Source organism: Triticum aestivum, chromosome 2B, assembly GCF_018294505.1.
Source record: "Triticum aestivum cultivar Chinese Spring chromosome 2B, IWGSC CS RefSeq v2.1, whole genome shotgun sequence".
NCBI lineage: Eukaryota > Viridiplantae > Streptophyta > Magnoliopsida > Poales > Poaceae > Triticum > Triticum aestivum.
The window spans coordinates 493427839-493450392 of record NC_057798.1 but is presented as its reverse complement, the minus strand read 5'-3'; the positions used below and the strand labels follow the sequence as shown (position 1 = coordinate 493450392).

The following is a 22554-nucleotide window of genomic DNA, read 5'->3' as shown; positions in this document are numbered from 1 at the left end:
TGTGGAAAATCCTAATGCTGGCATGTAGAAGAGTGGTGATGAATTCGTGAAGTTAGATTAATGCATTTATGATTGGCTTGCGCACAATGCAGGATGCCTTGTGGGTTGTGTGTTTCTCTGTTAGATGAGATGCACAGGAAGGGGGTGTGTAGCTTAGTTTCTGCTGTGAACTGCTAAATAACTAGTAGCAAAGACTACACCATCGAATTATTTTGGTAATGAAATATTGGTAGATCCTTTGTATGTTTTTCCTTTTTCTGAACTTTGTGTGAAACTAGGAACCCATGATTTATTAACATTGTTCATGAATTCTGAGCAACATACATTTGTGAGACTATATTGAGGTAACTTGGCTTTAACTAAATTCAAATGACTTGGTTTCATGTATGAATTTACGGCTTTTATCTGTGAGGCGATTAGTTAATGGCTAACTGGTGAAGCTCCATGTGTCATGGCCGAAGAACACATGCTGGTCCAAAGTTTGTGTTAGTCAAAGCTACATTGATATGTAAAATACTTCCCTTAAATACACAAAAACATTGAAATGCTACCACGAGATTAGCTGTGATTCGTATTTGTTGGGTTAAAGTGTCATGTCATCTCTGATTAACGACAAAGTATGAAGGAGTCTTCATTGAGTACTTGTGATTTACGGCCATATTTGTTGTTTAATTTATATTGGGTTAAAGTCATACTTGTTTCCCTCCCATCTAAAGACAATCATTGTTGCTAGTAAGGTTTTGAGAAAGATGCCACACACCTAATGCCTTTTAGAGTTAAGATTACTTGGGAGTGATATTACAAAAGTCTTGACAACTACTCCCTCCGTCCGAAATTATTTGTCGCTCAAATAGATGTATAGGTAGTATAAGCTTTTGAGAAGTAGAGTTCGTGAATTGGTGAAAGTCACTGTCAAATGTATATGTAGATTCATACATTTGTCCTCTGATTTAATTCATTCACGGTAACTGGTGAGGAACGGAAGCATTCAGATTAAATTTGTTCAAACATCGATTCTGAACCACCAAAATTAACACAGCTCCACATTAAATTTATTACTCTTCATATCCTGGTTACAGGTCGGGGGCCGCCGGCGGATCTGGGCGGGGCTTCCCTGCTTGGTGGCGCTGCGGCGCTGGCAGCGGTGTGGTCTGCGCGGGGCGGTGAGCGCGCGGGCTCCTCCTCATCCCGATATGATGGCGCCGCGGTGGCGCCGACGCTCGGGCGTGCGGCGGGGTACGCAAGGATGGTCGGCGCGTGTCTTCCTCCCCGATCTGATGGCTCCACGGTGGAGCCAGTGCTCGGGCGGTTGGCTTTAGCAAGCGGTGGCAGGCGCTGGGATCTCGGCGGCGCTCCGACGTGTGCAGGCGGGGGTCCCTGTGCGTGGTCGGCGGCTCCGTCTCTGACCCGGACGGCGCGGGGGATGGCGGTGGCCCGGCGTGGCCGGCGATCTAGATGCAGTGGTGCCGGTGGCTCGCTGATAGGCCGGTACTCTAGGGTCTGCCTGGTGGTGCTGGTGGTGATGGCGGTCCGGGCACGAGAGTTGGATCCATTCGAACTGACGGTGGCCGTATGCATCTCCCAGATGCAGAGGCCGGGGGTCATCCTCCTTTTCTAAAAAAATATATCCTGGTTACAGGTGTAGAATATGTGAATTGCACGATGTATTGCTCTCGTGCATAGGCACATATATATGATGTACAAGGTGGGGCCTCTAACTTAATCTATACAACAAACTAGAGAGGTGGGCCTAGTCAATATACATGCACAAATAATATACTCAACACCCCCCCGCAGTCGAAGCGTCGCCGGTGACGCAAAGACTGGACCAAAAGCCCTCGAAGGTCGAGGTGGGTAGTCCCTTCGTCATGACATCAACGAACTGCTGATCGGTGGGCACGTGTAGAACACGAACACGACCAAGGGCGACGTGCTCCCTGACGAAGTGGATGTCGAGCTTAATATGCTTCGTCCGTCGGTGATGGACAGGGTTGTCAGCAAGGTACACCGCGGAGACGTTATCACAGTAGACGAGTGTTGCCTTGGTAACCTCACATAGCAACTCCTGAAGTAGCTGTCGTAGCCAAGAGCACTCCGTGACGGTGTTGGCCACGACCCAGTACTCAGCCTCGGCGCTCGATCGTGAGACCGTGGGTTGCCGTTTAGACGACCACGAAATCAGAGAGGGCCCGAGGTAGACGCAGTAGCCAGAAGTGGAGCGTCGAGTGTCGGGACACCCAGCCCAGTCGGCGTCGGAGTAGGCGACAAGGCTGGTGTCAGGTGATGCCGTCAGGGTGAGACCCATGGCTGTGGTGCCACGTATGTACCGAAGTATATGTTTCACGAGAGCCCAATGGGTGTCACGAGGAGCATGCATATGAAGGCACACCTGCTGGACAGCATACTGAATGTCCGAATGCATCAGTGTGAGGTACTGAAGCGCACCGACGATGGAGCGGTAGAAAGGAGCGTCGGACGCCGGAGAACCCTCGACGGCGGACACCTTAGCCTTCGAGTCGACAGGCGTGGAAGCAGGCTTGCAGTTAAGCATGCCCGCTCGCTCCAGAAGCTCGTAGGCGTACTTCTGCTGGTGCAGGAAGAAGCCAGTGGCCCGACGCACGACCTCGATGCCGAGGAAGTAGTGGAGAGCCCCCAAGTCCTTGAGGGCGAACTCGGTGCCGAGGCGAGCTGTGATCTGCTGAAGTAGCGCTGGCGAGGATGCAGTCAGGATGATGTCGTCGACATACAGGAGGAGGTACGCGGTGGCTGGACCCTGGTGATAGACGAACAGGGAGGCATCGGACCGTGTGGACCGGAACCCCTGCTGCTGAAGGAAGGCCGCGATCCGCTGGTACCAAGCCCGAGGTGCCTGCTTCAACCCGTAGAGAGAACGGGAGAGCAAGCACACATGGTCCGGATAGTCGGTGTCGACAAAACCAGTAGGTTGCTGACAGAACACCTGCTCGTCGAGATGGCCATGCAAGAAAGCATTGGACACATCGAGCTGGTGTACTAGCCAGGCGCGAGAAACAGCAAGCTGGAGAATCGCGCGAATCGTGCCTGGTTTGACAACCGGGGCGAAGGTGTCGGCGAAGTCCACGCCGGCACGCTGGCGAAAGCCGCGCACCACCCAACGCGCCTTGTAGCGCTCGAGAGAACCGTCGGGGCGAGTCTTGTGGCGGAAGACCCACTTGCCAGTGATGACATTGGCACGGGGAGGCCACGGAACAAGCTGCCACGTACGGTTGTGCTGCAGGGCGTCAAACTGATCACGCATCACAGCTAGCCAGTTCGGATCCCGAAGGGCTGCGCGAGCGGAGGTGGGGAGCGGAGACGGCGCCGAGGTAGATGCGGCACACGCGTACTCGTCCGACGGGTAGCGCGTGCTAGGACGAAGTGTCCCTGTCCGAGCCCGAGTGACCACACCAGTGTCGGGGGCGGCCGCAGCGACGGGGGCCACGGGGGCCGCATCGGGAGCTACCGAAGGGGCCGCGGCTGGGGCGGCCAAGGAGACCGTGGCAGGGGCCGCGGTGATGGGGGCCGCGGCAGGGGCCGCAGCAACAGGGGCCGCCGACACGGGGGCCGTGGCTGGAGGAGGTGCCATAGGCGGGGGGCGCACCTCAAAGCCAGGGGGCGGGCCAAGAGAGGCGCGCGAGCGCCCTGGGAGTGGCGTCGAGGAGCCCGCGTCACCGGTGGCGGGAGGAACAGCCGGGGGTACCTGGTGAAACGGAAACACATGCTCATCAAAGTAAACGTGCCGAGAAGTGAACACACGGTGGGAGACAGGATCGTAGCACCGATATACCTTGGAGTTGGAGGGGTAGCCGATGAAGATGCAAGCGACAGATCGAGGTGCAAGCTTGTGAGAAGCAGTGTCGGCAGTGCTGGGATAGCAAAGGCACCCAAAAATACGCAAGTCGTCATAAGACGGGGGCGTACCAAAGAGAAGATGGTGAGGTGTGTAGTTCCACCGTGGGCGGCAGGGTCTAATGTTAATAAGAAGTGATCCAGTGGCGAGTGCGTCCGGCCAGAAACGAGGCGTCACGTTGGCATGAAACAGGAGCGTGCGAACGCAGTCATTCAAAGTGCGAAGGACGCGTTCGGCTCGACCGTTCTGCTATGAAGTGTAAGGGCATGTGAGGCAGAAAACTGTGCCGTGATGCGACAAAAAGGTGCGGTAAGCGAGGTTGTCGAACTCTTTTCCATTGTTCGTCTGAAGCGCAAGGATGGGACGCCCAAACTGCGTGCGGACATAGGAGTAAAAGGCCGTCAAGGTGGAGAGTGCGTCCGACTTTTTGCGCAAAGGAAAAGTCCACACGTAATGAGAATAATCATCAAGAATGACCAGATAATATAAATAGCCCGAATTACTAGGAACTGGAGAGGTCCACACATCGCTATGAATCAATTGAAAGGGGAAAGAAGCAATGGTGGTGGAATTATTAAACGGCAGGCGTACATGTTTGCCAACTCGACAGGCATGACAAGTGTGATCCTCAATCTTAGTAGAACTGAAACTGAAACTCTTGAGAATATTACAAAGTGTGACGGGGTTGGGATGACCCAAGCGAGCATGCCAGAGATCGACGCCAACGAAGAGAGCGACCGGTGCGGCGGTGGTGGAAGATGGATGTACCGGATAAAGCTCGTCGGGGCTGTCACATTGGTGGAGTACCATCCTGGTTCGAGCGTCCTTGACACAAAACCCAATACCGTCAAATTCAACAGTAACAGGATTTTCACGGGTGAAACGTTTAACAGAAACAAGGTTTTTAATAAGATTAGGAGACACAAGTACGTTAGACAAAGATAAAGGTGTAGAAGTAGAAGGAAAAACAGTGTGTCCAATATGTGTGATAGGAAGTGTGGAACCATCGCCGACAATGATGCGGCGGTCGGTGGAGACAGAAGTAAAAGAGGCAAGGTTACCAGGATGAGCAAACATGTGAGCCATAGCACCGGTGTCCATGTACCAATCAGCACCGCCAGTGTAGTTGTTCGGCACAGGAGCGGCATGCTGCGCGGTCAGGAGCACCGGGTCCCAGGGCGCCGGCGGCAGGGCCGGCGAGGAGGATGGAGACGCCATGGGGAAACCATAGCCGCCGCTCAGCTGCGGCGGTGATGGCTGCTGCCCAGCGGGCGAGTGTAGGCCCACTGACGACCCCCACCAGTATCCGGGAGACCCGTACACGGACGAAACCCCGTACGTGGATGCGGGCGGAGCCCCGTGAGTGGATGCAGGCGCGGGCGGAGCCCCGTGAGTGGATGCAGGCAAAGCCCCGTATGCCCCGCACGACAGCAAGGGGTCGCCAGGTAGAGTCGGTGCCGGTGGCGGGGTGATAACGGACTGGTCGGAGAGCGCCGACGGTGGGGCGGTGACGTACGCCAGCGGGGCCGGGGGCGGGGCGCCGTACACAGTCCACGCATTGGAGGGAGCCGCAGCCCACACGCCATGTATGCCGTACGCGCCATGCACGCCTGCATGTACGTCTGCGATGGATGGATTTTGCCACGCCCGTGCATGTAAGGCGCCATGCATGCCTGCTTGTACGCCCGCGCCATGCATACCTGCATGTACGCCCGCAATGGATGGGCTTGGCCACGGCCGTGCATGTAAGGCGCCATGCATGCCTGCATGGACGCCGGCGATGGATGGCGCGGCTGCGTGATGCTCAGCGGATACCACCGCGTACAGCGGCGACGGCGGGACAGCAGCAGTTGGATCGGCACCGGCCAGGGGAAACGACGGCCGAGAGGCCAGGAACGGAGAGGCCGCGGCGGCTGGAGCGGATGCCATCGGGGACGATCGGGGCAGAGCGGGCGCTGACGCACGTACAAGCTGATGGATTTCTTGGATCGATCGCTCGGCTGTAGAAGCACGTGGGTGTTGGCGATCTGGCGAGATCGAGCGGGGCGGCCGGCGCGGAGAGGCGCGCGGGCGGCGGCGGTGGCGGCGGCGGCGCGGAAGAGACGCACGGCGGCGGCGGCGGCTGGATGGCGGCGGCGGCGGAGCGGAGGAGACGCGCGGCGGCGGCGGGGGCGGAAGCGAGGAAACCTAAAAAACTGATACCATGTAGAATATGTGAATTGCACGATGTATTGCTCTCGTGCATAGGCACGTATATATGATGTACAAGGTAGGGCCTCTATCTTAATCTATACAACAAACTAGAAAGGTGGGCCTAGTCAATATACATGCACAAATAACATACTCAACAACAGGTATCACTTGCTCTTCATATTTTAAGAGAATTGCATTACACGTTGAAAAGCAATTGATCTCAGTTACATCATGCAGCATTTGGCTGTTACACAGAATAGATAGGGTCTTTAACTCCCAACAAGTTGTATGTATTCATCAACAAGAGTAATTTCCCAGTTTGATTGTTGTCTCTGCCTGATTGTAGCTGTTTTCCCTTGTTCAAGTGGGCTTGAATCATCAGTGTTGAGTCATGTGTTGTCCTGAATCATCAGTGCTGTGTGCTGCTTCTAGTAGAGGAGGACGTCATTTCTCTTTCAAGTCTCGCTCTCTGGTGAAGACTCGATTCTGCCTGCCGCTGCCGCCCTCTTGACCGGGCTCGACTCGGAGTTACCGGAATCATCGTCGGAGCGCTTCCTCTTGAGACGATCAGTGGAGAGAATCTGCTCCAGCACATAGGGCGGCAGGTCCTTCCTTCGGGTGTGCGAGACGTCCAGCTCCATGCCAGGCCTCCAGAACGCGTACATGTACACCTCGTCCTTGAACTCCTGCGTCGTCAGGCGCAGGTGCTTGGACAGGCCCACGAAGAAGGAGGACGACCGCCGCCGATCATCATCATGGGGCTTGGCGGCGTAGGCGTGCGGGTGCGGATGGCAGAGCAGTATGCCGGCCGTGGCCATCTCGACCCTGACCACCAGCTGCCTCAGCCGCGACTCCACCCACCCCTTCCACTCCCGGAGATCCTCCTCCCCGCCGGCCACCTTCACGTCCACCCGCAGGTAGCTTTTGTACGCCTTGAAGAAATTGAACGGCCTGAACAGCGCGTCCCACGCGCCGGCCACGGTGATCTCCTGGCAAACCTTGTGCGCCGCCTCGAACTCCGCTGTCATGGTTCGCAGGGTGGCGCGGGAGACGTTGTAGCACGAGTTCATGCACGGGTATGCCGGCGTGATGACGGGCATGAGGTGGCTCCCGTCCCGGGGGTTCCTCCGCGGGTCCCACACGGGGAGCCCAAGCGGCATCTCGCCGCCGTCGTCGTCGTGCTCGATGTCCCGCAGCATCACCGGGCTGGGCCACTTCCACTGCGAGAAGATCCGAAAGAAGCGCGGCACGAGCATGCTGGGCGCGGCGTTGGGGTAGAGCTGGCACACGCGCGCCACGAGGATGGCCCACCCCACGCCGCCGACGAAGCCCATGGCGTTGGAGTAGATGCCCCTCGCCTTGGCCCAATGCTTGACGCAGCGCAGCGTCGTGCGGAAGGCGCCGGCGTCCGGGACCAGCCGCATGATCTCGTCGGCAACGCGGACGCCGTTGAGGCTGCGGACGGTGGCCATGTCCAGGCCGCGGAGAACGGAGCGGCCGCGCAGGTCCAGGTCGCTGGGCACCGCCGGGAGGCAGACGCTGGCGTAGAGGAGGTCCACCTGCACGCCGCGGAACCTCATCTTGATGACCGGCACGTACGCGCCGGGAACCAACTGTAGCTCCGTCACTGCCTCGGTCTCGGCTAGCACGCCGCCCAGCACGTCGAAGAAGTCGTGGTGGCGGTCAACGTAGGCGGGCCCGACGACGAGGGCATCGATGTCAGAGCCGCGGCCATGGACGCCGAGGCGGTACGAGCCGAAGGGGAGCAGCAGGGCGGTCGCATGCTCGGCCATGCCGTCGGGGTACTCTCGCTGAGCCGTGAGCCGCTTCACCCAGCGGTCGACGATGCCCTGGAGGTCGCGCAACACATCCTCGCGGGCAGCCGTCTCCTCAGCGCTCTCGTGCAGGCCAGCTTCACACAGGTGCTTCTCGAGCTGCGTCGTGCTCTCGTGGTCCGCCGGCGTCGCGCCAACCAGGAAGATCGGGGACGCCATTGTTTGTGGGCTGCTAATAGGGCAGAACTAAATCAATCGACTTGAACGAAGATGTAGAGAGGTCTTGCTTTTATCTGCGTGGTGATTGATGGGAGAGGGAGACGGTGTGTAGTCGAACTCGGATTGCAGCGTTCGTTGCAGTCCGAAGCCGTTTCCGGCAACAGCTCGCATTTGGTAGGAACGAAACGAAAACACGTTCCGCAAAGGATTTGATTTGGTGGGATTTGGATTCCAAATCTAATTTCCTCGTTTGCAGCCACATGGATTTGTGAAATGAAATGAATGGCCTATTTCGGTTGCCCACTATTTTAAATTGTACACGATCAACACACCCCATCTCTACAAACAACCCATTTACTCCCTCTGTTTCTAAATATTTGTCTTTCTAGAATTTTCAACAAATGACTACATACGAAGCAAAATGAGTGAATGTACACTCTAAAATATGTCTATATACATTCGTAGTATGTGGTAGTCCATTTAAAATCTCTAAAAAGACAAATATTTAGGAACGAAGAGAGTACAATGTAAAAAACAAAATATTGGTGCATTCTTTTACCTGTGAATTAAAAAATGCAGACAACATCAGATCAACATTATAAATATATCATATATTCATCTAAGATGAAGATAATATACTACATATATTTGACATATTCTGACTGCATATCTCACATATATGTGAGATAATATATTCATCTAAAATATAGACAATATATGTCACAGTTCACGATATTCAAATTGGGAATGCACAATTCACCATATTCATGTCCAAAAGGTAGAAAAGTGTTCATTCATACAAGTATAGTTCATGTCCACCACGCACAAATTCATAGCTCAAGGCTAGCTTAACAATGTACGAATAACACTGGAATCAAATAAATGAGAAGTAGTGTCGTATAGAGACTCATGCCCCTACATTTTCCTTACTCATCATGAATCACCTAGAACATGTATTGGCAAGTGTCACTTAAATGATATAACAGTCTCACCATTCTACATGAAGTTTCGGGGTAAGTGGAGTTTTGGTTTATTTGCATAAAGCAATACTCAGAACATAGTGGTACACCCCAGTGGAGGTCCTGGACACATATTGGCTCAAAACCAATGGAGGTCCTGGACGCAATGGTACACCCCACTGTAGGTCTCTGAACACATTGGTTGGTTCCGGTGAAGGTCTTATTCCCTTTTTCAACCCATCAAGTTTTAGTTAACGAAGTTGAGGTGGTGAGATAATCCAAATAGCTGCAAGTCCAGTTGCTCAAAGTTGTACATGACCATGGAAACAGGTAAGCATGATCAACTTTTACACTCTCGAGAGGTTGGTGTACGAAACCTTTCAGAAGTGGTACCCCGAGCCCTCAGGTAGACCCATACACCTATTGCGCTACATATGCTAGTCATAGTGAGTCATGTTACTGTTGGGGAACGTTGCAGAAAATAAAATTTTTGTACGCTTCACCAGGATCAATCTATGGAGTCATCTAGCAACGAGAGAGAGGACTGCATCTACATACCCTTGTAGATCGCGCGCGAAAGCGTTCAAGAGAACGGGGTTGAGGGAGTCGTACTCGTCGTGATCCAAATCACCGGAGATCCTAGCGCCGAACGGACAACACCTCCGCGTTCAACACACGTACCGTTGGGAAGACGTCTCCTCCTTCTTGATCCAGCAAGGGGGAAGGAGAGGTTGATAGAGATCCAGGAGCACGACGGCGTGGTGGTGGATGCAGCAGCGATCTCGGCAGGGCTTCGCCAAGCTTCAGCGAGAGGGAGAGGTGGTGCATGGGGAGAGGGAGGCGCCAGGGACTTCAGAGCGGCTGCCCTCCCTCCCCTTCTTTATATAGGGCCCCTAGGGGGGGGGGGCGTCGGCCCTAGGAGATCCAATCTCCAAGGGGGGGCGGCGGCCAATGGGGTGGCTTGCCCCCCAAGCCATGTGGGGCGCCCCCCACCCCTAGGGTTTCCAACCCTAGGCGCAGGGGGGCCCCAAGGGGGGCGCACCAGCCCACCAGGGGCTGGTTCCCCTCCCACTTCAGCCCATGGGGCCCTCCAGGATAGGTGGCCCCACCCGGTGGAGCCCCAGGACCCTTCCGGTGGTCCCGGTACAATACCGGTGACCCCCAAAACTTTCCCGATGGCCGAAATTGGACTTCCTATATATAAATCTTCACCTCCGGACCATTCCAGAACTCCTCGTGACGTCAGGGATCTCATCCGGGACTCCGAACAACTTTCGGGTTACCGCATACTAATATCTCAACAACCCTAGCGTCACCGAACCTTAAGTGTGTAGACCCTACGGGTTCGGGAGACATGCAGACATGACCGAGACGCCTCTCCGATCAATAACCAACAGCGGGATTTGGATACCCATGTTGGCTCCCACATGCTCCTCGATGATCTCATCGGATGAACCACGATGTGGAGGATTCAATCAATCCCGTATATAATTCCCTTTGTCAATCGGTACCTTACTTGCCCGAGATTCGATCGTCGGTATCCCAATACCTCGTTTAATCTCGTTACCGGCAAGTCACTTTACTCGTTCCGTAATGCATGATCCCGTGACCAGACACTTGGTCACATTGAGCTCATTATGATGATGCATTACCGAGTGGGCCCAGAGATACCTCTCCGTCATACGGAGTGACAAATCCCAGTCTCGATTCGTGCCAACCCAACAGACACTTTCGGAGATACCTGTAGTGCACCTTTATAGTCACCCAGTTACGTTGTGACGTTTGGCACACCCAAAGCACTCCTACGGTATCCGGGAGTTGCACAATCTCATGGTCTAAGGAAATGATACTTGACATTTGGAAAAGCTCTAGCAAAACGAACTACACGATCTTGTGCTACGCTTAGGATTGGGTCTTGTCCATCACATCATTCTCCTAATGATGTGATCCCGTTATCAATGACATCCAATGTCCATAGTCAGGAAACCATGACTATCTGTTGATCAACGAGCTAGTCAACTAGAGGCTCACTAGGGACGTGTTGTGGTCTATATATTCACACATGTATTACGATTTCCGGATAACACAATTATAGCATGAACAATAGACAATTATAATGAACAAGGAAATATAATAATAACCATTTTATTATTGCCTCTAGGGCATATTTCCAACAGTTACCACAACCTACTTAGCTAATACAAAGCCCATATGACACATGACCACACATGGAAGCTACTACACAAAGAACATGTATGATCTCTTTGAACATAGGTGGTGGTCTCAACCTAAATCTGCACTTTGATGACACTCGTATCAAGGCGCCAAGATGATTCATTAACTTAAGTTGTTACATAGGAGTAGTCAAATAAGCTTTCAAATTTTGTAACATGTCATGGTTCCCACCTAGTGTATTTGTAGCATAGCTAAGCACAACTACCTATGTTGGCAAAAAGAAAAGGTTGTTGAACATATGGCTATCCTACTAGTTTCGATATCATATCATAGTACAATAAATATTTCCTACACAGACATTCCTAGTAAATGTCTACAAGCATAGAAAATAGGGACATCATGATCAAAAGTTTCACTTGCATTGGTTGTTATTGTTGAGGTACACTCCTCACAAAGGCAAACATCACACTCCGCACAATCCATACGTTAAAAGAGAATAACTATAAATAATAACATAAGAACCAAGTAATCATGCAAAACGGAAACCTTTGCATGATAGCAAATAAAACCAAATTAGATAGCTTGAGTCATACTAATCAAGGTTCAATTCAATATTCCATTCACAAAAAGAATCATTGAAATGGGTTTTGGCTTTGGAAGTCATGCCATCTTGGGTTTATGTCCAAACTTGAATAAGTTCCAGTTGGGTTCATCAAGGTTGATTTCAAAATGGGTGCAAAGGGTAAAGCTAGGAATAAGATTCAATATGCAAAAGATTCATGCCACTTGGACTTAGGGTTTGCAACTTGTGACTTAAATGAGAATTTTAACTAAAATTTGAGTGATCAGAAATAATCTCAAAATGGTTTCATAGGTTAGTTTCTAAGTTTGGGGGAGCTGATACGTCAATTTTGAATCACTATTTATTATTATAATTTTCTCTTTCTCAATGATATTTGGCACATCATTGGTCAATTATAATGACTTCTTCATTTCAACTTGCAGGTAACACACTGAGAGGGAAATTACCGGACAACAGGTAATCATGAGCAAAAATGTACGAGAAGAAAAAACAATTTTCCGGAGCTCCAAAATTCCAAGAAAATTGCAAAAAATATTTTTGGAAGAAAGAAGCCAGGAGCAAGAGGGGGGCCACAGGGCTCCCATGCGCCCTTGGCCGCGTGGGCCCCCTGACCACCGCCTCTCGTTGCCCTTTAACCTATATTTTTCTCCTGGCCTCAAAATTGGCAGGGATTTTATGGGATTTTTCCACTTCTGCTATGAGGTGGAACCAAGGTGGAGTACTTTTTCGCTCCAATAAGCCGATTCTACCGGAGATCCATCCCTCAGGGAGGGGGGAATTCAAAGACATCATTGAGGGGGTCCTGGACTAAGGGGTCCTCGGACAGCCGGACTATATACGTTGGCCGGACTGTTGGGCTATGAAGATGCAAGATAGATAACTTCGTCCCGTGTCTGGATGGGACTCTCCTTGGCGTGGAAGGCAAGCTTGGCGATTCGGATATGAAGATTCCTTTCTTTGTAACCGACTTTGTACAACCCTAGCTCCCCCGGTGTCTATATAAATAGGAGGGTTTAGACCTCTAGAGTTTAGTCACAACAATTATATCCTCATAGGCTAGACTTCTAGGGTTTAACCATTACGATCTCATGGTAGATCAACTCTTGTAATACTCATATTCATCAAGATCAATCAAGCATGAAGTAGGGTATTACCTCCATAGAGAGGGCGCGAACCTGGGTAAACATTGTGTCCCCCGCCTCCTGTTACCATTAGCCTTAGACACACAGTTCAGGACCCCCTACCCGAGATCCGCCGGTTTGGACACCGACGTTGGTGCTTTCATTGAGAGTTCCTCTGTGTCGTCGAAGATAGGCTTGATGGATCCATCAATCATCTACAAAAATGCAGTCCAGGGGGGAGACCTTCCTCCCCGGACAGGTCTTCGTATTCGGTGACTTCGCACTACGGGCCAACTCGCTTGGCCATCTAGAGCAGATCGATAGCTACGCCTCTGGCCATCAGGTCAGATTTGGAAGCCTAAATTTTGTGGCCGATATCTGCGGAGACTTGATCTTCGACAAATTCGAGCCCCTGACGGCTGTCCTCGGCCACCACGATGAACATGACCTAGATCTGTCATCTGGCCGCACACAGGAGATAGCGCCTGTGACCGCTCTGGCCCTAGAGCCGGAGCGGAATGCATCGACAGAAAATGGAAAGCTTAACCCCGCCATGGAAGCCGCAGACTCAGCGGCGCTCGAGCCGCACACACACCCAACACCGAGCTGGGCTTGTATCACCGGAGCCCCGGACTCGTTTCCGGCTATGGGTTCCGGGCCACGCGCATCCGCGTCCATCGAACCTGATTGGGCACCGGTCTTGGAGTTCAGCTCCGCGGACATCTTCCAGCACTCTTCTTTTGGTGACATATTAAACTCATTGAAGTCCCTCTCCTTGTCGGGGGACCCTCGGCCGAACTATGTCCGGCTCAAATGGGAAGCGGATGATGAAGAACTTTGTTGCCCACCCACCACCCACTTCATTGCCACTGTCGAGGACTTAACCAACACACTTCGATTACGACTCCGAAGACATCAATGGTATGGACGGCGATGCGGGAGAGGAGCAGACACAAAAACCACCACCTTTAGGGTAGTGGATGGCTACATCGTCATATGATATATACATGGTGGACACACGAAAGGAGAATGAGGCCGATGGCGATAACAGCATGCCTGTCAATGAACCTCCTAAGCGCCAGTGTCCCAAACACCGACCTCGATCCGGCAAAAAGAAAAACATCAACATTATCGCGGACGGCGATAATAATCTGAACCAAGCCGAGGACCCCGTAGACCCAGCACTGGAGCAGGGTGTGCGAGAGGACGGTGAACATAGTCCGGAGATGTTGTCTGACCACAGCGATGCCGAAGATAGCAACTATCAGCCTCACTCTGAAGAAGAGATCAGCCTGGGCGACGACGAATTCGTCATCCCAAAAGAACCATTAGAACAAGAACGCCTCCATCAAAGGCTTATCGCCGCAACAAGGAGCCTGAAGAAGCAGAAGCAGCGGCTTAAAGCCGCACAGGATACGCTCAATGACAGATGGAACTAAGTGCTAGACACTGAGGACAAATATGGTGGTAATCGCCAAACAAAGAGCTATCCTAAACGTAAGCTGCTGCCCAAATTCGACGACGAGGCTATCGCGCCCATACCGCTAAAAACAATACGGCCGACAGGTTGGACCGACCACCTCATGGTCGAGACAGAGCAGCCAACAATGCCGTACACAAGCCTGCACCCCCTCCCCAAAAAGGAAGGAAGGGCGCGGCCCAGGACCAGAAACACGATCTACGTGAGGACCTGGACAAAAAAGCTGGCAAAACCAGGTCCATCTATGGATCCAGGGAACGTGCCCCCACACGGGATCACGATTATCAAACAAAACATGCCGGCCATTTACCAGCTTGGAACCAATACCGAACATTACAACCGTCGGACCCAATCCACGACACAGCCAGATACAGGGGTGCAGCACACCCCCTTCGCTTCACCGATGAGGTGCTGGAACATGATTTTCCAGAAGGGTTCCAACGTGTAAACATCGAGGTATATGATGGAACGACGGACCCCATGGTTTGGATAGAAGACTTTATTCTTCACATCCACATGGTTTGGACCCCATTAAATATTTACCACTCAAGCTAAAAGGACCAGCTCGACACTGGCTGAAAAGCCTCCCCGAAAATTCCATTGGAAGCTGGGAAGAACTTGAGGATGCTTTCCGGACAAATTTCCAAGGGACCTATGTCCGGCATCCGGATGCAGACGATCTAAGTCACATAATCCAACAACCCGGAGAATCAGCCCATAAGCTTTGGAACAGGTTTCTCACTAAGAAGAACCAAATTGTTGACTGTCCGGACGCCGAAGCCTTAGCGGCCTTCAAACACAGTGTCCAAGACGAATGGCTGGCCAGACACCTCGGCCAGGAAAAGCCAAGGACAATGGCCGCCTTAAGTACACTCATGACCCGCTTTTGCGCGGGCGAAGACAACTGGTTAGCCCATAGCAGCACCAGTGATCCCGGCACCTCCGAGGTCAGGGATGGCAATGGAAAACCACGACGCAACAAAAACAAACGTCGGAACAATGAAGAAAGCCTAGATAATACAGCGGTAAACGCCGGATTCAGGGGCTCCAGATCCGATCAACGGAAGAAGCCATTTAAAGGCAACAAGGATGGTCCATCCAACCTGGATAAAATTCTAGACAAGTCCTGCCAGATACACGACACTCCCGATAAACCAGCTAATCATACCAACAGAGAATGTTGGGTCTTCAAGCAGGCCGGCAAACTCAACGCCGAACACAAAGGGAAGGGGCCTTAGAGCGAAGACGAGGACGAACCTCGGCAGCTGAACACGGGGGTATAGAAGAAATTTCCACCGGAGATCAAAACAGTGAACATGATGTATGTCACTCATATCCCAAAGTGGGAGCGCAAGCGCGCACTCCGCGATGTCTACACCGTTGAGCCTGTGGCCCCCAAGGTCAACCCATGGTCGGCATGTTCGATCACCTTTGATCGCAGGGATCACCCAACTAGTATCCGTCACGGAGGTTCGGCTGCCCTACTGCTCGACCCAATAATTGACGGATATGACCTCAGTCGAGTCCTCATGGATGGCGACAGTAGTCTCAATCTGATATATCAGGACACTGTCCGCAAGATTGGGATAGACCCGTCAAGAATCAAGCCAAGCAGCACTACCTTTAAAGGAGTTATACTGGGCGTGGAAGCCCGCTGCACGGGCTCTCTAACATTGGATGTTGTATTTGGCTCTCCGGACAACTTTCGATGCGAAGAACTAATCTTCGACATTGCTCCGTTCTGAAGCGGCTATCATGCACTACTCAGAAGAACGAACTTCGCCCGTTTTAATGCAGTCCCGCATTATGCTTATCTAGAACTCAAAACGCCTGGACCTCGTGGCATCATTACGGCCAGTGGAAATATGGAGCGCTCTCTTCGCACAGAGGAATACACGGCGGCTCTAGCAGTCGAAGACGACCTATTCAAGCCAAACAGCTCATCGATCGTTAAAACCGCAGACACAGCTAAATGTGTTCGGCGCACACCTCAGTGCGGCAGCTCAGATAAACCTAAGCTCGATTAGCAGCTATGCCCCCATCAACCGCCCCATAGAGAGATACACGCAAAATTCCTTTGGTGGCTTCGAGGGCACTCTGCACACAAAAGGTCCATAGTTCGGCTCGACCCTATTCGGACCCTAGAAGTTATCCTTAACGGTTCATTAAAACGAACCAACTTTACTTACGGCCACACTAGATTCTTTTACCTAGTTTCTTCTTCTTCCTTTTTTTTACAGATGGCCATCATACTATACCCTTCAAGTACACTTCACAACGGAGACAAAGGCGCAGACGTGCAGCAGGGCCCCGTATTAAGGTTTCTTTTTTAGATTAAGACCCCGTGTAAACTTTTTTTTATCTCTTGTTGTTTTATACTTTCCTGGCATGTAAAATGTCCAAGAAAGATACCGGCATCATCTGTAAACATACGGCTCGCCGTACTAAATTGGATGTTATAGAAGTAGCCCGGTTCGTTCTATGTTTTGAGATTTATGCTCTCACAACCCGCGCTCTTACCCCATGTCGGATGGCCACATGCGCCTTGATACCTTGGGTTTATCACCAGGGGCTGTATTCAGCCCGGTGTATATTGTAAAGTCCGAACACCTATAGGGAGTGTTCAGCGTCGCGAGTTTGGCCTTATATGCATCTGCTCTGAATCATGTCTTTGGTCAATAGTTGGGTTGCCTGGCTCCTGTGCTTGCTACCTTACGTTCCACTATATCGGCTAGGGTAGTAAAGGGAGAAGTACTGCAATTGTGCCCCAGCTATCCCGGATGAGCACTTCAGTAGAGAAAGCCGAAAACTGACTGTCATGATGCGGCGAGAGCTGGTCAACCACTCGATGACTCATCAGAATCTTCACGATTCCCTCTGTATTAAGCGAAGGACCGTTATTCTGGTCACGTATGTAATCGCACCGTATTCGAATAACCGCGGACATACCAGGGGCTATATAGTAGCCCCACCATCAAACTCCTATGGCTACGTGAAAGTGTTAAAGCTCTATAGTCCGATTGCCTCATTCGCCGCACTAACACCTCCTTAACGGACCGATACGTCGGGTCAAGTGTGATCAAGTGCTTTTCCGAGCACCCCTGCATTATATGCAAGGGGGCTGAAGCTGACGACTGCAAACTTTCAGATTGAATATATATAAAAAGACGGCCGCACAGGAGGCACTAAAACTTTTCGGGCAAAAAGTATAAAACATAGCCTTAAATGTATCATAATATTGTTATTACAATTTTGATACACCTCACTCGAACATTATATTTTTTGAGCACTGACCCTCTATTAAGCGGGCACCCTCTAGGACATCTTCAAAGTAATGTTCTGGCATGTTAAGGTCCTTGCCTTCAGGTGGACTCTACGCTACAATATCGGTGGCCTTCATCTTCGCCCAGTATATCTTGACACGGGCAAGGGCCATCTGTGCACCTTCTATGCACATAGACTGCTTCACAGTGTCGATACGCGGCACCGCATTAACAAGCTACCGCATCAAACCGAAATAACTATCTGGCATGGGTTCAGTTGGCCACAACCAAGCTATGACGTCCTTCATGGCAGTGCCGGGCATCTTGTGGAGCTCGGCCCATTGAGCCATTTGTTTGTTCAACAGTGGATGCTTTGGCGTGTCAAATTGCGACCAAAACAACTTTTCCGTTGCATGTCCTTCTTGCGCGTGGAAAAACCGATTCGCATCGGTAGCACTCTTTGGCAGGTCCATAAAGAGGTCCAGAGAAATCCACCATTGATTCTGGAGCTTATACTTCAGATCACCAAACTTAGTTTGTAATAAAAAGGGCTTACCAGCCGTGATCTCCCCAGCTTGTCGGATCTCCTCCCGAGCCGCTCTAGACTCAGATCGGGCTTCCTTCGCCTCTTGTAAGGCCTTGTCCAGTGCGGCTGCTTTGGCTTTGTTATCTTTCTCAAGATCTTGGCATCAGCTAGTGGCATTCTTCAACTAAAGTGCCATGTTGGATATCCTCTCCTCGCACTGACGCCGAGCGGTCCGCTCCACTTTTAATTCGACGGTTGTCTTTTCGGCAGCCGCATTCCTCATCCTGGCTTGCTCCTTGGCCCGGGAAAGTTCCGCCCGAAGGGTCTCAAATGCGGCGGCACTATCTGCAGTTATGCATATACAACTTTTTAGTATCACGCTCATTTCACAATACTAGCATGTACTGAGTGCCCCAGAGACATTCCTTGCGCCTCATCGAGCCGCCTGTTCATAAGCGTGATGTCATCATCCGCCACATCAACTTTCTGCTTCAAATGTGCTACCTCGATAGCTTGGGCAGTCCCCACGGATGTATCAACATGTGTTTCAATTAGTCATATCATTTCCTGGGCATATATTTTTGATCCTCTGATCGCATTCCTTTGGATGTCAACCAAAGTGTCAGGGGCTACTATCTATACACAGGTGTAATTTGCACTTACAATATAATTGAAATTACAGTACTTACCTCGAAACCTCTTAGTAGGCTAGAAAAGGCTTCACTCAATCCGCTTTTCGCGGACCGAACTCTTTCCAACACCGTACCCGTCAAGGTACGATGTTCCTTTGAGCCGGAAGCATGTTGCAAAATGCCCATCAATGCATCCGGCGTCCCTTGGACATTTGGTAGTCCGGGACTTTTGTTGTTTCCTGTAGGGGCCGCACGCCCTAGACCCTGGGTGGCCGAAGTATTACCTTCGGCCTCGATCCTCATTGTCCCTTGCATTGTAGATCGGCAAGGATCCTCTGGGATGACACCTCGGCATCGTCTGCCTTATCTGGTAGAGAAATCTGTGGAGGCGTCTTGCTCTCCATCATCTTCGGAAGTAGGTCCCCTGAAGAGGAGGACTGAGGAGGGCTGCGTGCCGGACTACAAACATGAGTATAAAAATATTACCCTTATAGCCAGGAAAGAACGTGACATGTTTAAAACACCCGGATTCACTTACGATACGGCTGAGGGCTTATCTTTGCGGGGTGACTGCGTACCAACATCACCCCCTGATTGGGATACCTTCCCCCGCTTAGAAGCTTCTCTTTCCAAGTCTTCGGAGGCGGCCCTTTTCTTCCCATGGGGAGAAGGGATGTCAGTTTGCCCTTCCCTTCCACCTTTGGAAGCGGGAGTTCTAATCTCCCCGGACAAATTGCCTGGTGAGCCTCCAGAGTGGATGCTGCCTTGGGCCTCTTTGTTCTCCTCTTTATCTTCCCCCGCCGGCACTTGATACGGTGCCGGAGCCAGCATCCTTGTTAATAACGGATCGATAGTATCTTCGGGAAGTGGAGCCGAACACCTGATTCTCTCCGCCTTCTTTAGCTAGCCCTGGCCGGATAGAGTTTTTCAGTACATTGTCATGAATAATTTGACTAAATCATGTTCAGGGGTCGAGTACTTACCGGAGTATCCGGATGGTTGAAGTTAAGACCGATGTCTTCTGTAGTATCCGTCCGCTTTTTTCGTGCGCCGAAGAACAATTTCCACATCTCTTTGAGCATCATGCCAGAGAGGTGCTGAAGAGGATGTGGACCTTCCGGATTAAATTCCCACATGCGGAGAGGGCGTCGCTGACAGGGTAGGATCCGGCGGACTAGCATTACTTGGATTACATCGATGTGACCGGTGTCCTTCCCAATGAGGATTCGGATGCGGCTTTGCAGTGTCCGCACTCCATCTGTAGATCCCCAGTCCAGCACCTTGTTAATCCACGATGCGAGCTGTGGCGGAGGACCGGACCAAAACGCAGGAGCAGCTACCCGCTTTGTACCACGGGGTTCGGTGATGTAAAACCACTCCCGTTGCCATAAATCAGAAGATTCTGCGAAGGAGCCCTTTGGCCAAGTGGAGTTGATAAGCTTGCTTATTGAAGCGCCTCCGCACTCCGCTTGTTTCCCGTCAATTACCTTCGGTTTCACGTTAAAGGTCTTGAGCCATAAGCCGAAGTGTGGGGAAACACAGAGGAAGGCCTCGCATGTGGTGATGAACACCGAGATGTGGAGGAAGGAGTCCGGGGCTAGATTGTGGAAATCTAGCCCGTAATAAAACATGACCCCTTGAACGAAGGGGTGGAGAGCAAACCCAAGCCCTCGAAGGAAGTGAGAGATAAACACGACCCTCTCATTGGATCTGGGAGTCGGAATAACCTATCCTTGAGCAGAAAGCCTGTGGTAGATTTGCGCAGTCAAGTATCTTGCCTCCCTGAGCTTCAAGATGTCTTCCTCTGTAACAGAAGAGGCCATCCACCAGCCCTGAAGGCCGGGTCCGGACATGGCTGGAAGCTCGAAGCAACTGGATTGACCCCTGGGTGTTGGAACTTGAGGTGGGGGTGAAGGAAAGAACTAGCATGGAAGGAAAAAGGACAGGCCTTAACCCCTTTATAAAGGCGATGAATATCAAGCATCCCCTCCGTGGCCTTAAAACATGCCTATTCCCGAGGAATTATGCCAACAGAACAGTTAAGTTACCCACGCCCGTGTTGTTGAAAATCCCGTAATAAGGGGACACGATCTCTACTTTGACAAGACGTGCCAATAAAAACCGCCCCCCAAAACATGGGGCAGCAGGTTAGAAAACGATTCAAAGTAATGGCCGGGTAATGACGTAATGTCGTACTACCAAAATTGTCAGCGAATAGGACTCGTATACATTATACTCTCTACAGTTGTGTGTGGTACTTGTTTTGTAGAGCCGGACACGATTCTTGTGTTCGGAATTTACTTTGAAGTATTTGGAGAAGGAACCCGCCTTGCAATGCCGAACACAATATGCTCGCCAGACTCATCGTCATTGACTAAGGGGTCCTCAGACAGCCAGACTAAATACGTTGGCCGGACTGTTGGGCTATGAAGATGCAAGATAGATGACTTCGTCCCGTGTCCGGATGGGACCCTCCTTGGCATGGAAGGCAAGCTTGGTGATTCAGATATGAAGATTCCTTTCTCTGTAACCGACTTTGTACAACCCTAGCTCCCCCGGTGTCTATATAAACCGGAGGGTTTAGACCTCTAGAGTTTAGTCACAACAATCATATCCTCATAGGCTAGACTTCTAGGGTTTAGCCATTATGATCTCGTGGTAGATCAACTCTTGTAATACTCATATTCATCAAGATCAATCAAGCAGGAAGTAGGGTATTAACTCCATAGAGAGGGTCCGAACCTGGGTAAACATTGTGTCCCCCGCCTCATGTTACCATTAGCCTTTGATACGTCTCCAACGTATCTATAATTTTTTATTGCTCCATGCTACTTTATCTACTGTTTTGGACTATATTGGGCTTTATTTTCCACTTTTATATTACTTTTGGGACTAACCTATTAACTAGAGGCCCAGCCCAGAATTGCTGTTTTTTTGCCTTTTTCAGTATTTCGAAGAAACAGAATATCAAACGGAGTCCAAACGGAATGAAACCTTCGAGATCGTGATTTTCCAACCGAGCGTGATCCAGGAGACTGGGACCCTACTCCAAGCAGTGCCCGAGGAGGTCACGAGGGTGGAGGGTGCCCCCTGGGCGCGCCCCTACCTTGTGGGCCCCTCGGAGCTCCACCAACGTACTCCTTCCTCCTATATATACCTATGTATCCCTGAACGATTAGAACAGGAGCCAAAAACCTAATTCCACTGCCGCAACTTTCTGTATCCACAAGATCCCATCTTGGGGCCTGTTCCGGAGCTCCGCCGGAGGGGGCATCCACCACGGAGGGCTTCTACATCATCACCATAGCCCCTCCGATGAAGTGTGAGTAGTTTACTTCAGACCTTCGGGTCCATAGCTAGTAGCTAGATGGATTCTTCTCTCTTTTTGGATCTCAATACAATGTTCGCCCCCTCTCTTGTGGAGAACTATTCGATGTAATCTTCTTTTTACGGTGTGTTTGTTGAGACCGATGAATTGTGGGTTTATGATTCAGATTATCTATGGAAAATATTTGATTCTTCTCTGAATTCTTTTATGTATGATTGAGTTATCTTTGCAAGTCTCTTCGAATTATCCTTTTTGGTTTGGCCAACTAGATTGGTAGTTCCTGCAATGGGAGAAGTGCTTAGCTTTGGGTTCAATCTTGTGGTGTCCTTACCCAGTGACAAAAGGGGCATCAAGGCACGTATTGTATTGTTGCTATCGAGGATAACAAGATGGTTTTTTATCATATTGCATGAATTTATCCCTCTACATCAT

The 22554-nt window shown here is 51.1% G+C and overlaps 2 protein-coding genes across 2 annotated transcripts; both read right to left on the bottom strand.

Moving 5' to 3' along the window:
* Window positions 1-4444: 4444 nt before the first annotated feature.
* On the bottom strand, window positions 4445-5955 carry LOC123041473 (splicing factor 3A subunit 2-like). The gene is made up of 2 exons (XM_044464076.1): window positions 4930-5955; window positions 4445-4693 (listed from the first exon to the last, which is right to left on the bottom strand). The coding sequence occupies exons 1-2, from the start codon at window positions 5795-5797 to the stop codon at window positions 4659-4661; spliced, it is 903 nt and encodes a 300-aa protein (XP_044320011.1). The 5' UTR covers window positions 5798-5955; the 3' UTR covers window positions 4445-4658.
* Window positions 5956-6209: 254 nt separating this feature from the next.
* LOC123041472 (nuclear poly(A) polymerase 4-like) lies at window positions 6210-8082 on the bottom strand. Its single transcript, XM_044464075.1, has one exon. It carries the CDS (start codon window positions 8053-8055, stop codon window positions 6517-6519), a length of 1539 nt encoding a protein of 512 aa, XP_044320010.1. The 5' UTR covers window positions 8056-8082; the 3' UTR covers window positions 6210-6516.
* Between the last annotated feature and the right edge of the window lie 14472 nt (window positions 8083-22554).

Bases quoted from the DNA above. Each gene is read 5' to 3' on its own strand.
- LOC123041473 (XM_044464076.1), bottom strand. From the start codon at position 5,797: ATGGCATCCGCTCCAGCCGCCGCGGCCTCTCCGTTCCTGGCCTCTCGG. The intron at 4,694-4,929 runs GTAACCTTGCCT...TTTTGTGTCAAG, and splicing joins TCACATGTTTGCTCATCCTG to GACGCTCGAACCAGGATGGT.
- LOC123041472 (XM_044464075.1), bottom strand. From the start codon at position 8,055: ATGGCGTCCCCGATCTTCCTGGTTGGCGCGACGCCGGCGGACCACGAG.